The sequence below is a fragment of the Lagopus leucura genome, unplaced genomic scaffold (genome assembly GCF_019238085.1).
Source record: "Lagopus leucura isolate 7727_CA_CO unplaced genomic scaffold, USGS_WTPT01 Super-Scaffold_100001, whole genome shotgun sequence".
In the NCBI taxonomy this organism is placed as follows: domain Eukaryota; kingdom Metazoa; phylum Chordata; class Aves; order Galliformes; family Phasianidae; genus Lagopus; species Lagopus leucura.
Window position 1 is genome coordinate 23,750,019 of NW_024962262.1, and position 17,497 is coordinate 23,767,515.

The window sequence follows — 17,497 nt, forward strand, 5'->3', positions numbered from 1 at the left end:
TTAAATCTGACAAGTCTTTGGACATTCGAACTTTGACAGAGTTTAGTTTCATTGCAACAAGGAATATCAAAACATGATTGGCTATTAGCCCATCCAACCTCAGCCCTGTTAAATCTCAGCTTGCATTCAACTAATAAAACACTGATCTATTAGTGGAGCTATGGTGGAACCTACAGAAAAGCAGGTAAGGGCTAAGAAAATTACTAATCTGTTATACTAGAGATCATTCTGTCCTGAAAGGTGCATGGAGAGAGTGATGTTTATCTTTCATCTACTTTGACTGTGCCAAAGCTAATAGTGGAGGAGCTGGCTATGGCATAGCTAGGATGCTTACTAATGTATATGTGTAGATGTGCAGTACATTTTAATGTAGACAAAGGTGACTGTGATTGTCCTACAAAGACCAGGACAAAATCTTTATCAAGTAGTCAGCAATAAGAACCTGCTGGAATCCAAGAAGATTGTTGGCCTCACATGTGCAGTCCCCAACTTATCTGTGGAGTAAGAAATGGGTTGGCCCAGTAGAGTTGACCTATTTGTTTCCCAAAGACTGCTTCCTAAGGAAAGCAGAAGCATTCATGTAGGTATGGTTCAGAAGAGGAGGAGGAAAAGGAAGGAAAGGAAAAAGGGAATAGAAGGCAAGGCAAGACATACAGATAACAATCAGAGGGCTGGAGCACCTCACCTATGAAGAAAGGTTGAGGGAACTGGGCTTGTTCAGCTTGGAGAAGAGAAGGCTCTGGAGAGACCTCACTGCAGCCTTCCAGTACTTGAAGGGAGTATATAAACAGGAGTGGGAACAGCTGTTTACAAGGGTGGATAGTGATGGGACAAGGGGGAATGGTTTTAAACTGAGACAGTGGAAGTTTAAGTTAGATATTAGGAGGAAGTTTTTCACACAGAGGGTGGTGACACACTGGAACAGGTTGCCCAAGGAGGTTGTGGATGCCCCATCCCTGGAGGCATTCAAGGCCAGGCTGGATGTGGCTCTGGGCAGCCTGGTCTGCTGGTTGGTGACCCTGCACACAGCACGGGACTTGAAACTAGATCATCTTTGTGGTCCTTTTCAACCCAGGCCATTCTATGATTCTATGATTCTATAATACTTAAAATCAATCATACATCTCTGACTTTTGAATTTTCTGTCAAAAAAAAATCTTGCTTCTAGATTTGTTTTTAAATAACTATCTTTATCATTAAAAAACAAACAAACAAACAAACAAACTCTTAAAATGGCATTTAAAGATATGCTAAGGTAGAAATATTTCCTTCCAAATGCCTGTTTAAATGTTTAAATTCTTGCTGATTATTAAAAAAATGTGTTAGAATGTCAAAGTTTCTAAACATGTTTTATCAGATGAATGAAACTTGAGAGAAAAATAACAGGATTACCTTTTTTGGAGCTAGGGGAATTATATGTTTTGTTCCATCGAAGTGTCCACTTTACATTATTCAGCACAAAGCTTTCTGAAATAAGAATCATGGGAATATCACAATATAAAAGAAAAAGGTACAAATAACAGCTTCATAAACTGAGAAATGTACATAAATAAATCATGTAGATCTGGGCAGTTTGCTTAGCTGGCACAAAAAAAAAATGGAAAATCTGCTTGTTAAACAATAACCACGAAGTGTGCTTTTATGATGTTTTTCACCACAGTAATTCATATTAGAGATAGAAGCAGTTGCATGTTAAATAAAATCATTCGGCATTGTTCCCCTCACATTACAAAGAGCTGACTTGTGTTGTTTTTAGATGTCTCCCATTAGAAAGTAAATATTCCTCTGATGTTACGCATTTCAGAAAATTTAATAAAGATGAACTGTAAATGAAGTCACAGGGAGATTTCAGACAGTTTTATTAGCAGATTGTTGAAAAGAAAAGAAAATTAAATACAATAACAGTAAACGTGGTTCTCACATTGAAACCAGGCTCAAATAACTAGGCTACCATAGAAAAATTTCCAATTCTTGCATTATGATGTAAAAACAGATTTTTGTACAGATTTTGTACAACAAAATTCGTAATAACCTTTTTTTCATTTTTAGAAAACTTTAAATATATAGATAAAAATAGACAATTTTCATAGGTCCTACATGAAGATGAGTATGTTCTGTTCCAAGGGCTTGCATAGAGCGCAAATATGGTTATAATATAGAACAACTAGACATTAATATCTTTGATTACAAAAGCATATAAACAATAACATGAGCACAACTTTTCTTCATCATCTATGAAAACAAAACAAAACAAAACAAAATTTGAAATCAAAAACAAAATACCAACCCAAAACCTGCATAACTAAAGAGGGGCAAAAAATTCAACTTACGTTAACATCTCATGGTCTGTAATATTTACACTGTTTTTAGCAAGATACTTTCTAAACATCCAGCTTATAAATTGTTTCCCCCTTAAACTTTAACACTTCCATTTATGTACCAAGCCAAACAATGAGGCGTTCCCAAAGGTCTTGAAAGTATATACTGTAAAACTACTAAAACCTACTTACAGCTGACTCTATGCAAGGAGCAGAGCAATGGTAGATGCTACTACGTATTTCAGTTGTAGGCTTTTTATTCTCTTTCAGATATGAATGATTAAAAAGCTTGACACAAATCCACCTAACTTTACAGCTGTTAACCCTTTAAAGACTGTGTATGAAAAAACTGGAGTGCAGAATCTCCTAAGTGTTCAAGCAACTATGAAAATTACGAAAAAATCATGGTTAGAAAATAATGTCACTATAAAGTATTCGATAACAATATTTAATGAAAAATATTGCTTGGTATTTCTTTAAAAAAAATTACCATGATGTGAACTTTTATATACATATTTTCTGTTGTTGAAAAAGGATTGTGATGGAGTAAATATGAACTGCACAAAGTAAATGTGTACCAGTATTGCAAGGAAGACCTACTAACTATAGAAGCTCAGTGCTAGAGTTTACAAAACATTAGATTTTTTTTTTTTTTTGACAAAATAATATTAATATCCAATCAGAACTATTTTTAAAGAAACATTTGTTTTAAGTTAGGCATCTTAGACATTTAAGATTTTGATACGTTTCCATGTAATAAATAATATTTTATATGCATAAAACATGAAAGATGAAGAAAGCATAATCGCAAAACTTACAGTAATAGCACTGATTCACAAAATCAGTCTTTAAAGGGGTAACCCAAAAGTATGCAAAGCAAAGAAGATAATTGCTAGTTATGTAATAAGCACTGTGTTGCAGCTTACTTCCAGTTATCAGCACAAAAGTGAAAACACATATTGTAGCTTTTATAAAGACAGTGAAAGTAACACATAACCACCAGTCCCTATGACAAGGTGGGAGGGACAACAGACTTCAACTGTATCACTCAGTTCTACGTGGAATTGGACTGACACATCAAGTGTTTGTTAGGTTTTCTTTTTTTTAGCAACATTGACGTAATATGACATTAACATATAAAAATATTTCTGGCATTTTGACTTGCTGCTCAGCCACAGTCCATTCTTAAAAGTGCACTAATCAGGGCACTAACCAGGGCTCAATATACAAATAAAAGTGGCTGATACATAATTCTGACTTGTTACCAGATGCTTAAGATCTCATTCAGTAATACTGTGACTCCAGGACAAATATTTACATGCCTGCATGCGTTAAAACTAGAAAGGTGTCTTTCTGACCAACAGGGTGACAAAACAATATTATCTAAATTTTTTCATTTCCTAAACGCTAGATTTCTACTGTATACATAATACCTTCCTTGTGTGATTTGTGTTATATACTGTACATGTGACCAACAGTTTGATAAGAAGCAAAGTCATTTATTTCACAAACCCCTGCCAGTTTACAATGAGAAATTATTACTCTTTTAATTGTTTTTTTTTTTTTTTTTTTTTAAATTTATTTTAGGAAAAGAGACTTTGTGAATAGTAAAACAGTTTGTTTACATTCAGCATTTCTTTTCACTTACACAAAATTCCATTTTACTTAATGTAGATTTACATACATGTGTTGTGTTGGTCTCTCAGAAAGCATATGGAAAAATGTCTTTAGAAGAAAACCCACGATCATAGTCTGAAAACTGAATGTATCAATTCTTTTTTTCTTTTTACTTTTTTTCTCTTTTTTTTTCTTTTTCTTCTTTTTTTTTTTTTTTTTTTTTCTTTTTTTTTTTAATAAGAGTCCTCTTATGCCCTCTACGAGTTCATTTCTGAGCTGTCTTGCTGGTTTCGGTATGATATAACAGTCTGTAAGGTCTGTAAGTGTACTTTGACACCGCTGGAAGGATCATTTGATGTGCTCAAATATAGAATCATCAGAGGAGGACAGAGTCTGCATTCCTTGAAAAAGGGAATACTCAACCTTGTTCTGACCTGCCTGTAGTTTTGGTACAATAGTCCGGTGCACAGATGAAGATTTTCACTGTAAGAAGATTGCTAGTGTACATTTACAAACATTCTCTAGAGCTCTGGCTTGAGCTACAGGAGATAACCAAAGGAGGACACTCTTGCAGAATTCCTTACTCTTTTGAAGAACATTGGTAAATGAAGTTGAAAACATTTTGTTCCCACAGAACTCCATTCGGGTGAATGTCTTACTGCAAAGTTCTTTACCATAGCACAGGTATCTTCAGCAGGAAAAATTCAATACATGACAGTAGTTTTCAAATAAAGTCTTCCATCTAGAATATGAAAAACAAACATTTGTTTTAAAAATGTGTATCTGCAATTAATCAAAAAGAGAGGAAAAAGCTCAAGACTTAAAAACCATATAATTCTGTGAACTGCACCTACGGTACTGAATGCCTTAAATATTTATAAAAAAATCAAAAAGTCCAAACATCACCATTGTGATTTCATCTGAAAGTGGTCAAATTAAATCCATTAAAAATTATACACTTTTCAGGTTGTGAATACTGTACTACCTCCTAAAGCTTTAATATATGCTGCACTCATATCAGTGCTAGGGCACCAGGAATGTAGGTGGAGCCTCTGTGCATGTGTTTTTACTGATATGCAAACTTAAGCGAATAATGCTGAACAGCAATTATTCCCTTCATGGTTGCAGAGCAAAAATCTTCTTGCATGCAGTCGTTAGTACTCCCACCACTAAAGGCATAGCTCATACTTTTTGATTTAGCTGTGTTGTTAAATATACCATGTAATGTAACCATTGTGCACATTTGTAGCTATTTATATAGAACCCAGTATAGGATATTTAATCAGTATCAGTGAAGTATAGCCTCCTTCCCCCATAAATGAGATTAACTGAACAATTACTATGTTAAAGACGTGAACATGTCTCTCTCCTCGGTGTTTTTTCCAACCGAGAAGCATATATTTAAGTGAGAAGTGCATAATGGAGAGAGAACGTGAGAAACAGCCAGCTCACCCATCTAGTAACTGCTGATCTATAAAAACTTGAAGAGAACTTTCTGCTATAACATATTTTCACCTAATTTACAAATATAAAGCAAATCATTCTTCATGGGAAACATGAATATCTTCTGCTTACAGCAATACAAAGAGATATTTTTGAATAGTAAACAGACAGAAAAAAATAATACATGCTTATTTTGCTGACCTGTAAGATAGAAAGTATTTCTTCCTTGTGAGTAAGGCACATTGTGAAGCATATTAATCCTCCACAATGCACAAATGAAATGCTACTTATATTATAAACTATAATCCATCTGGAAATATAAGCAGTAACTCCTGACATCTGCATGAACCACTTCTAGACCAAGTAATTTGCATCAGCATATGTTCATAAGATATCAAGAGATTCTTGTTTCTGTTCTGGTTTTCTTAGTTTCATTGCTTACTCCCAACTGTTTTTTTTTTTTTTTAATTTATAGTAAGTACACAGATAGCAATTACTTGTGATGAACCTATATACACAATTGCTGGAATTTTTCAAAACATAGACTTTGATTAAAATATGGCTTCATTTCCTCAAGTTTTCTGTTGAGGGAAAGAAAAGTTTAACTAGAAAGTACAAGTTTGGAAAATACACCTCCTTTGCACACCACTTTCCCGTTTTTATTGTTTAATTTCTACTGTAACTGCACAAGAGAAAGAGGAAATAGTAGAATCTCTTCCTATGTTACATTGATTCTTATCCAGTATACCTCTAGTTTTCCTTTTCTACCTCTTGTTTTCTATTCCAATCTCTAAAACTGTTTAAAATGCTGGAGTATCTTTTTAGCCTACTGAAAATTGTTGATCCGTAGTGAAGTATCTCAAATTTAGTAACTTCTACATAGAGTATAAATCTCTTAGGAATTAAGCAAAAACATTAAACTGGGAAAATATTGCTATATTTCTAAATAGAACTGTGCATGATTAGCAGATTGTCATCTGTTTCAATTGCTCTTTTGCCAATAGTAGTGTTCAGCAAGATCACACAAGCTCATGCTAGTAACTAAAACTGAAAACACCGCTACTTCTAAATCTAATTTCTTTCTCTCTGTGGACTGATGTGACAGAAATTCTAGCCGGGGTGAGGGAGTATTTTTTTAGATTAACTCTTTTTAATTAAAACTCACTTTGAGGCTTTTGAATGAACATGCCCAAATAGTTATAAGGTCGTAAGTGTTATAGAAAACAAACGGATCTGCCATAAAAGTTTGCAATGCTGAAACAAATCACATTCCTTAAAATGCATTCCCACAGAGAAGTCAGCTGGAGACTGATTCACACTAATGTATGGGTGGACTGTAGTATATCTATGGGCCTAACAGTTTCTTATATTAAAAACATAAAACCACTCAAATACTATTCTTGTTAATATGAATTCTTGTGAAGTGATAAAAATCTACAATGAAATGTTGTGTGATTATAGTTGCAAACTAAATAATAATACATTAGATGATTACATGTATTTCTGTCATTCACTTCAAGTCACACTGGTTTATCATTCAGATACATTGTATTTTAGTTTGTATCCTGAGAGCTGCTTTAAAAAAACGAGCATAATGATAATCATAACTCTCATAAGTGCATATTACAGCCTTTAGTTTATAAAAATCTGCAAATCTTTGTCCAAAGTGTGGTGTCAGACCAGAGTTTAGTCAACTGCTATCATAAAAATTCCTTCTGAGGAAAACACTCCTTGGCAAAGTGAAAATGTTTGGAAAACAAAAGGAAAAAGAAAAAATCGTAGAAGATATGGTGGTATATTGTGGATTACTAATGAGAAAGAAAACCAGAGTTTTAGTGTTTTTTTTTTTTTTTTTTTTTTTTTTTCAAATAAAAAAATGATGTATAAGAACAAGAAAAAATATGAACAAAATCAGGGAACTCTGTTGGAGCTTCGTAAAGGTAGAATGTTATAGTTTGGATTTCTTGGTTGACTAGTTAATGAATTGCAGTATCTTTCTTTTTCATGTATGACCATAACTTGTGAGCCACAGAACAATAAATGCCAGTCCAAAATCCAGTAATGCTTATATTAAAGTAACCCAAATTTATTGTCACTACAGTTCCTAAAATACCTTTAACATGATTTTGTCAAATATACACAGGCCATTGATTGAGCTGATCTTCAATCAAAACAAGTCTTAGGGATATCTGAATGGTGGACCTACTCATCCATTTATGTTTTCAAAGTAAAGAACACACACCAAATTGATTTCTCTTTCATTAATAAGAACACAACTGAAAGAGAGAGGATAGGAACTGTATTCCCAGCTCAGACTCCTATGTGATCCGTGACTTCCCTGTTCTTCTGTGTCTTCCTCTAACTTTTCCCTATCTCTTCTTAGGTAACCAAGAATCACTGTGGTATTAGTTTCTCAGTCTGCTTTTTGTCATTTGCAGTGTTATTTACCGCATTAGCATGAAACACACACACACAAATTGAAATTATAGGTTCTTGGCTCAAAAAGTCAATTTGAAATCCTTTCCACTGCTGGTGACTGAGCCGACCTACATTCAGGAACTTTTTTTAAAACCTGATGTTGCAACACAAAAACTTCAGGACTAGCCAATGTGCTCACTAGAGACTGAAAAAACTTTGTTCTGAACCTCAACATATATAGACCATTCCCACAGCCCACAGCCATTCAAAAATTAACTCTCACTCTAGCAAGCTGATGCAGTGATGAAGCATTTCTGACTTTCCATACAAGAAGACATGCTATTGCAAGAAAATTTAGTAGCATGGTAAATGAGTAAAACACATATTTAATAATTTAAGAATCATAACAGTTCTCTTCCTAAACATTTTATAGTCTGTAATACTGGAGTGAAAAATATCATGATCTACCCTCTTCTTTTAATCCAACAGATTAAAATAAATAAATTATTTGAGACATAAAGTGAGGCTAACTACATCTAAATAAAAGAAAAGCTTCTCATTTGTGCTGAAGAACATAATAAATTGTATTTCCTGTTAGGAAGTAGTGTTATTGAAAATGGCAGCTATTTTCTCAGAAGTTATTTCCAGGCACCTGTAATCTAATGAGGTTTGTCCTTTTCAAAGAAAACTTGTGCATGCATGCCTGAATGCACACAACCTCTTCAGCCCAGAGCTGATAAAAGCATCTGCAAGCCATAGCTCAAGCACATTTAAATTATATAACTGGTTGGTTTATTTGTTTTAATAAGATGGGGCAAATGTGAATTACAGTGTACTTCTAACCTTTCATTCAACCTGATGTTTTAATCATTTGGAGGAAGAGAAACAAAACAAAAGAAAGGGATGGCAAACAAATGGCAATGATTCATGTGATATTTGATAAGAAAGCAACGGGAAGTCAAAATAAAAGCAAGCGTATTGCAACAGATGGAAGGGATCTTAGTTAAATTGTAGCCCTTCTTTGCAAAACTTAAAGGAAGCAGCTAATCAAGGAAGAAATCTATTTTTGTATACTCTTCATTTATTTTATTAAAAATAGAGACAAAAGAGGATTTATTTTCCACCAAGGCAGGAAGTTAAAAATGGGAGTCTACATTTTCAATCATAGGAAAATCATTTTTGATGCAGTTGATTCTCCTTCAGAGTTTGCAGAGTGCTACAGAGAATAAAAACCCCCATTTTTTATAAAATGTAGTCCTGATATTTTTACTGGTCAGTCACATACTGAGGAACATGATTGGATTCACTGTCTGCTTTCTTAGTAGAACTGTATTGGAGTAAAAGAGGTATGAGAAAGGCTGGACAAATTGTTGAGACTCTGAAATTAGAGTAACTGCATAGCTTTTTTTTTCCTTTAAAGAAAAAAAAAGTGCTTATCCATATTTTATGCAAAGATGGATGTTTTCACCATACATGTTCAATAAACTCATGCAAATAGGAAGTATGTAAACACATTTGACCAAACACTATCCTAATTTGCCCTTTGTATAACACCAATAAATTAGTTTCAAATTTGCATACTGTTATTAATCATACACCTTTCATTTCTCTACTTAACATTCATGTACAAATATATTTGTGTTAATACTCAGTGTAAATATTCAGGAAATGGAGATGGTTGTGCCTTTCCTTTCAAAATAATAATTTATACTTTGAAGATTTTAATTCTATATCTGAAGTTCTAGATATAAAATCAAACAACAGATTTAAAAAAAAAAAAGTCTAAACAATTTTTTTTTTCCCCAGCTATTTCAACTATTAACTATGGGGATTTTCTTTCAGTAACTTTATCATGTTTTTTAATCATGACTACATGTTTTCACTGCATCCCTGAATACTGTGGGTGCAAGCTAAAGAAATCTGGTCTTTAGTAAAGTGGCAAAGCAATGGACTGCATGAATATGTCATCCTCTATTATTTAGAGACCATGTAGAACAGAGAAAGCTTGCCATTTTGAGCACTGAAAAGATTGACCTGGCAAGGTGAGAAATTCTTTGGAAGAAATACGTTTTGAAAAATCACACTGTCTCTTATTGTTGCCTTGTGAACTTAGCCACCTTTGCTTCTATTTGTATAAACAGAATAAAAGCACATCCAGAAAAAAAAGACAATACAGCTGATTAGATTACTTAGAATCGCTGAACCTATGTCCTTTAGGAATTGTATTGCAGTCAATTCTATTGGTTAAAATAACATTAATGATTTTTTAAAAAGGAAAAAAAAATCAAAACACAACATCTTCAACTGAAGAACTGTATGTAAGATTGGTTAAAAGATGAAGTCACAGCTAAATACGATCAGCTTGGGAACTTTCACAGCTCACTGTATTCAGTTCTGTTTGTATCATGGTGTGGATAATACTGATCAATCTGTACTGTATTAAACAGTTTAAGATTCTGCATAAAGGTGTACTTTATTGCTACCATATTTTCAGAAACTTCAAGAGCGTTTCTCATATGTATATTTCCACAAGGCAATTAGAAAGAAACTTTGGATTTGATAGCATAAAATTGAGAAAGAGTTCTGAGCACTGGAACGTAGTTTCTGATGTATTTTCTGAGTTATACTTTTTTTTTCCTTCTCATAAAACCTTGATGGAAACAACATTTTATCTTCTATCTTTAGTTTTGATTTATCTTTTAGTCTGAGTTCTTCTTTCCAATTTTCTGCTAAAGTGTGACTTTTTAGTATTTTGCTGCAATGATTACTTTTATAGGATCACATGCATAATTATCAAAATAATCTTAAACAACAAATACCAGTTATAAGGCTAATACTGAAATAAGTTTTAAAAAATAAACAATTTCCTCCATGAAGAGGACAATATGATCATAAAATTAAATCTGAATAAAATACAATTGAACAACATTTGCTGGAGCTTTCAAGAACTTTTTTTGCCTCTAAATTGAAATCAAATTACAGAAAATATTTGTGTAAAAGCGTGTACAAATTAGTTCTTAAAAATTATCCCTTCCTTCATAAAGGACATACAGAAACACACAGAGACCTTCTCTGTCAGTTAACTGGAAGCTAAGTATTAACTTGACACAAGTGTTTACATTTAGAGAACACACAATGAAGTGCAGATTAATAAAGTTATTGGCTTTATAAACCTCTGGAAAGGTACTACTTTTAAGGTTTTTACTGCCAGAGATAGCTGAAGCCATGACTATGTTGTGGCCAATATTGTTTCCATCACAAGACTGTGTGATGTTTATGTACTTTAACATCTACAAATGATTTATGAAGATGAGTTCTTTCATAGTATTACCTTTTCTTCAGCTTTTCCCCAGACTTCTTTATAAAACACAATAAAGGGCTTATCTTATACCTTACCTACTGTATATATTACCTAATACTCCTGTGCAGTACATCTCATTTACAGAGTCACAAGCTTATCTTATCTCTTCCCTACAAACTACTTCTTCTCTGAACAAGTAACTTTAATTGGATATAATACCCCAATAACTAAAAAGTATAATAGTGGTCTGTCATTTTCAGGTTAGACTTAAAGCATAATTAATAAAAAAGTGATCCGGCTTGTCCTTAATTCCAGTTACTGAGATGTCATTTCAAATGCTGCAAAGGTTATTCCCCATTTCAATGGAAAGTAGAAGCTATTTAAAGAAATCATTTAGCTTTACTACTTATATTACCCTGCATACATCAATTACGTTACATGTGGAATTCCATTCCAGTATCAATATCACATTAACACCCCATTTTTCTTTAATATTCAACAACGCATATCCTCATCTAAAACAAAATTAGAGCCCAATGCAAACCATGAAGAAATAGTCAAATGTAGAACAAGAAGGAATGGGGTTGTAAAATACAAAGATCACAGTGGCAAGCTTATGGAAAATCTATTAAAGATGTGTGGGATGTCAAAACATACGTAACAAATGCTTGCCACTCTAAAGTAGTTTGTATGAAAGAAAGTTGATAGTAGTCAATGGCACTAAGCAGTCAGTTGAGAACAAGAGTCAAAAGTGATAGAAAACAAACCAGAAGTCATGACCTAAGTAATGAGCAGTCAACTGAACTCATATATAATCTTTACCGCTAAACAGAAATATGAATAGATCTTAATGAAGTTCCTGTGTCTTAGCATGAGCAACACAGCTACAAACACGAAGTATGATAGAAGCTTCAAGCTGAAAGATGCATATGGAATTTAACCTAGTAGCAAGCCATCAAGAAATACTTAAGCAAAATTCTTTTACTCTTGTAAACAATGAAAAATATTTGAACCAGAAGAGAACTCTGTTTCTCTGACAAATATTAATGCTGGATCGGATAAATTGGTTTTCAATTCACAATTCACAGTAATTGCTCTGACTGTAGACTTGTGTCTTGGGTTTATCTTCATGGATGCATTTAAGCACTCTGGTGACAAGACAACTTTTCCCATTCTCTCTCAGTGGTAACATAATTTCACATAGGTACTTCAAAATTATTACTCTTTCCCCCAGGAAAAACTCAATTAGCTTTAGGGCCAGGTGGTTTGAATCTGGCACCACTCCTGTGTCTTTGCCAATAGAGATTCCTTAGAAAAAGCAGCATGTCATGACAGACAGTGTCCTGGATGCACCCCTCTATAGAAATCCCAGACCATATGGAAGCAGCGTGCGCTCCCAGAGAGAACTTAGCACCACAGTCCATCATCAAAAACTAAGCATGAGAAAAAAGACTGGCTAAATTAAACACCAGAGCCATCTTAACCAATAACTCTGCAATCAGGAGACTACCTTGGAGTTAGAAAAACTGACCTGTACAGAACACCTGACCTGTACAGAACATCTGAAGTAAAATTGGATTTTGTCAAAACAGAGGAAATGAAAATGTTGATTGATAGTTGCTTTTTCTTTTTCTTACTTTTGCACTTCTACTGCCAATTTTCACTAGCAATATATTAATGGGTCATACATAGCACTTTACAGTAGCTCTCCTAGAACAATTTTTAGGAAGCTGGGCACACATGCTCAAGGTGAATTGAAAAAGGAATAATCTCAGACCAGTATGATGCAACAAAGTGAATCCACAGAATGGAAAAAAAAATTCCATTTATAGCCTTATCATAGGAAAAAAACTCTGAACATTCTTTGTAAATACATTAAGTACTAGATAGACATAAAACAGCTCTGTATTCTGCTGTAAGAACTGGGTTCTGTTGTAACCTTGTAAGATGAGAAAAGTATTAAAATGGTCTTTAAGATTGCAGTTGTGATATGATTGCTTTAAATTGCAGGCTTCAAATCCTATCTGTAATGCTATACCATTTTAGTAGGAAATGAGGAAAGAACTGAGAATATCCTGAATGTACTTACTGAAAATCTGGTCCAGTTAATTTCAGCTGGAAAATGTGAGAGAGTTGTAGGCTTTGTAAGAATATGGAAAACTCTAAAGGGAAACCTTAGCTTTCAATGCCTAAAATTAGGACACTTCCATATACTGAATGTTTAAGATCAAACTCTGGAACTACTACCCATTTGGAGCTGGAATAGAACTGATTTTTGCAGGTTTTATTAGTGTTTTATCATTTCAGTATTTTAGCACTGGCAACTTGATTGCTTACAATGGCATAGTTACTCCTGTGATAGTAACTGTGATAGTCATAACAAATGTGATGATAAGGTTGAAGATGGAACTGATTCTTTAGTCAATTATACTGCTTTTATGATGCTTCCAATACTGCCCATGAAGCCAAGGAGTGTGATCCAACCACAATATTTTTATTTTCAATTCATCAATGTGTAAACATACAGTACACTCTTCAATGACTGAGTATACAACTTTGAGTCACACTGTAAAGTTAAAAGTGAGTGTAAATTATTGCTGGTTTTTATTTTATGTTTGTTTTCAATATAATTTGATTACTTGAAAGGACTTGTAGCCAGCATATTGCAGTGCAAAACAATATCATGAAAAATACATATCTTCTAATGCAAGGTTTGCACTAAGAGTTTATCATAAGCAAAACTTGCAGAATCAACAGAGACTAAATAAACCAAGTCAAAACTTGAATTATCTAAAATAGCACTGTACATTTTTAACAATATACATTATAATTTCATGAACATAAACTAGCACAGCAAATTTCTTGGTCCTGACTTTGTAACACTTTGTTTCCAACGCCAGCTATAGCACTTAGTGATCCATCCTTTCCAACATCTGTGATAAATACACTATTATGCTACTGCTGCTTTTCCTAATTAGAGGTTGCATAACTTAAAAAAAAAAAAATAAGGCTGGCAAGAATATAATAGAAAAAAAAATTTCTTTTACTATTACCAATATACGTTTTCTCAACAAAATGAAATCACATTCACATTATATATGCTGCTGTCTCTCATGATGTTCTTCTTGAACCTTGCAATGACCAAAAATACTTCTTGTGAAGTGTTGAGATGCTTGAGATTTCTTTTTAAAGCTGGCAGTCTATCCTATAGGAGAGATTTTCCTCCTTAGAAGTCCGCTTGCTGTTCACTGGAAGAATACTTATAGATATATGGTGGCAGAAGATTTTATCTATTGATGGAACATGATGCTGGCTAAGTATTCCTGCCAAATATATTAATTTTAGTTCTACTGCCTTTTTAGTTACTTTTTCTTAGTTGATTTATTTTTTTTTTTTCTATTCTATTCCTCTTTTATGGGAACTTGAGATACTAATAGAGATAGGTCATGTTACAAATCAAATTCCACTGGAAAGTTGAACGCTTGAATTCTACAAAGCCAAATTGTTTCATGCTATCATTCTTAATTTTGTAAAAATAAAAATAACCACACATTAAAAAACAAAACAAAATAAAACAAACAAAAAACAAAAAACAAAAAAACAAAAAACCACAATGTTTTTAGAATTAGAATAGATTTGGCATAATAGTTGTTACGCTTGTTTGCAATGAGGCAACATAACAGATATACCAAGAATTTTTTTTTAAATACAGTATTTCCTATTGCTAAAGTACATAAAAGTAAGTATTTCGTGCTTCACTCTAGCTGTTGTTCTCTGTTTTCATCATACTGGCAAAGAGAAATTATGAAAACTAAAATATTGGCCACTATAAAATTAAATTCTCAGCCCCTCAGTTGGTTCAAATGAACATATATTCAATGACAATGAGGTTGTCTTTACTTACATTTATGGCTATTAATTATTTCTTTACTAGATTTGGTAAAATATTTGTCTCCTTATATTCATATGCTAAATTTGAAACTTACTGATTAGTTTATGTTAGTTGTAAATTACTCTTTCTTGAATCATGTTTTTTGCCACTTTTTAATCCTTGAGTCTCTGATCAGTCACATTTAACATAAAAGCCAAAGTTAACAATACAAATGAATTTCAACTGTGCCTTCCATTCAAGATCCAGAACACTTAACCAACATTAATTAAGTTTCACAACACTCTTATGAGATACCAAAGCATTTGTGTTGCCAGTAAGAAATCAGTGCATAAAGACTGCATACAGATTTGATTTGGGCTTAAGGCATTGGTTGAAACAGCATTGAAGCACAAAAAATGAGCTGTTTCTTTACAAAAAAAAAATTAAACAGCAAAACACTGCTCTTAAACCAAATAAGCAACCCAAACAAATGCTGTCATTTTCATTCTGAAAACATTATCCACTTAATTCTTTCTTGCTGCAAAATGTGACATGAGAAGACAGTGATTCCTCAGTGTACACTTCTCAAGAGTGTGCCAATGCTACCTTTATCCTTTCCAATTAGATTATTTTGAGCCAAAACTACAATCCCAACTATAGAACAAATTTGTGGTACAGACAAAAAGTGTAAAATCCCAAAGTAGGAGGAAAAAAAAACAAAACAAAACACAACAAACAAACAACAGCAATAACTAAAAATAAGTTATTTTCTCAACTCCGGAAACTGAATTCAGCATTGCTAGAATGTGAATGGGCTTAAACAATTTGCTTGTAGATGTCTACAGCAGGGTATTTATGCTCCTCCCATAGACAAAGGTGATTTATAGATACCCACTTTATGAAGTGGTGAATTCTGTTTGAGATGTTTCTCTCCGCTTCCTCCACAGAAGATTGAGGGTGACAAGCACAAGTGTACGTGCCTGCACTGTTGACTTCTATGTTTCATCAAGTCATCCAACTTCATCTAACCCTAGCCTTGTTTGTAAGCAAAGTTATATTTAAATGGAGACCCATTAACTAGTTTTCCATTACAAATTAATAAGAATATAGTAATACTGTTGCAGTAATACAATGAAACTATATTAGTTATACCACTTTCTTATCCAGAATTCTGTGAGATGTCTTCTACCTTTCTTTTCTATTTCTGAATTCACATCTACTATTGCTCTTATTTCTGAAGATTTGGAGTGCTTCTTGTAACTTTTAACTTTTGCTTTTTGCAGTGGTAGCATCAAATTGAAATAAATGCTGAAAAGCTTCAGGGTTAATGTAGAATTGGATTTATCCTCTCTCCATTTGAAGATCTTGCTTTGTACAACTTTCAGAACTGTAATCAGGAATATTGTAATATTACAGAACTACATCAAGCAGATGAGAAACTGTCAGACACTGGTATTGTTCTAGAAGTGATGCACAGTTACTCACTTTCAACGCTGGCAGTTACAAAAACTGAAATTCATCTGCTTATGGTCTGTTTACTGTTACAAGCAATGCTGGTATTATGAGGCAAACAAAGAGGAAAATAAACAACCGAGGAGGTTCCTCACAATAACTTCCAACTCCAGCAATACAGACAGCTACATTTGAGATTCTTTTTCAGATTCCTATTGTATTCAAGGAAGTGACTTGTAAGACATGATTCATTTAATTCAAAGGCAGAGATACGTCTATTACTTTTCACTGACTCTAACAGGAGTCCAGCCAACAAACTCATAAACAGTCACCTACCCCACAAATGCGAAACATATTCATCCCTCTGATATTGCTTGGATATTTTATAGATAGTTGTGTTGTCTCAGCAGCTACTCCACAAGTTTCACACCTTCATAATACATAGCAGTATCTATAGCGCCTTTATGGCACCTGCTGAATTCCATGTATCTTATCAGTTGAAAAAAGCTAGGATAATGCAGTAAAACATGAGTTTTAAACAGTTTCAGTAACTTAAACCTCCTTTTATTTTAATTCTTTTGTACAAGTAGTGCTGTTGTATATAGCATGCTTAAACAGCTCCTACTTTTCCATCTCTGCTGGGTTGGCTTTCAAAGGTATTGCACATCTAAAATTAATTCAAAAACATTAATGTGTTTATAAACTCTCTTTGCAAGTATTTAAGCATGTGCAAGCATACTGAAAATGAGTACAAATCTCACTGCACTGTTTTATTGTGTAAATATAATTTCTATGCATTCTAAATCCCTAAGCATTTCCCTACTTCAAGTATACTTTTATTACTCCAATAATATTGTACTTATCCTTGAAAAAAAAAAAAAAGAAATTCAAATTCACAAATCCTATTTTGTACAGTATTAAATTTGTGTATAAAATCTTATTTTAACCCTACTTTAATATTCTTTCTTCACAGCTGTAATTCTCAACGATATTAAGTAGCTTATACATTACCTTGACATTCTAGATGGCCCCTCTTTAAGTAGCAGCCTTCAATTTTGTTTCTCAACACTTTTTTTT

The 17,497-nt window shown here is 33.3% G+C and overlaps 1 protein-coding gene across 5 annotated transcripts in view; it reads right to left on the reverse strand.

Moving 5' to 3' along the window:
- Positions 1–1,842: 1,842 nt before the first annotated feature.
- DACH1 (dachshund family transcription factor 1) overlaps positions 1,843–17,497 on the reverse strand; it is a 356,177-nt gene continuing 340,522 nt past the window's right edge. For all 5 annotated transcript variants that reach the window (XM_042867808.1, XM_042867810.1, XM_042867806.1 and 2 more), the window contains one exon: positions 1,843–4,677. In XM_042867808.1, coding sequence (XP_042723742.1) covers positions 4,640–4,677 — 38 coding nt within the window. In that variant the 3' untranslated portion in view covers positions 1,843–4,639. The remainder of the gene's footprint in view (positions 4,678–17,497) is intronic.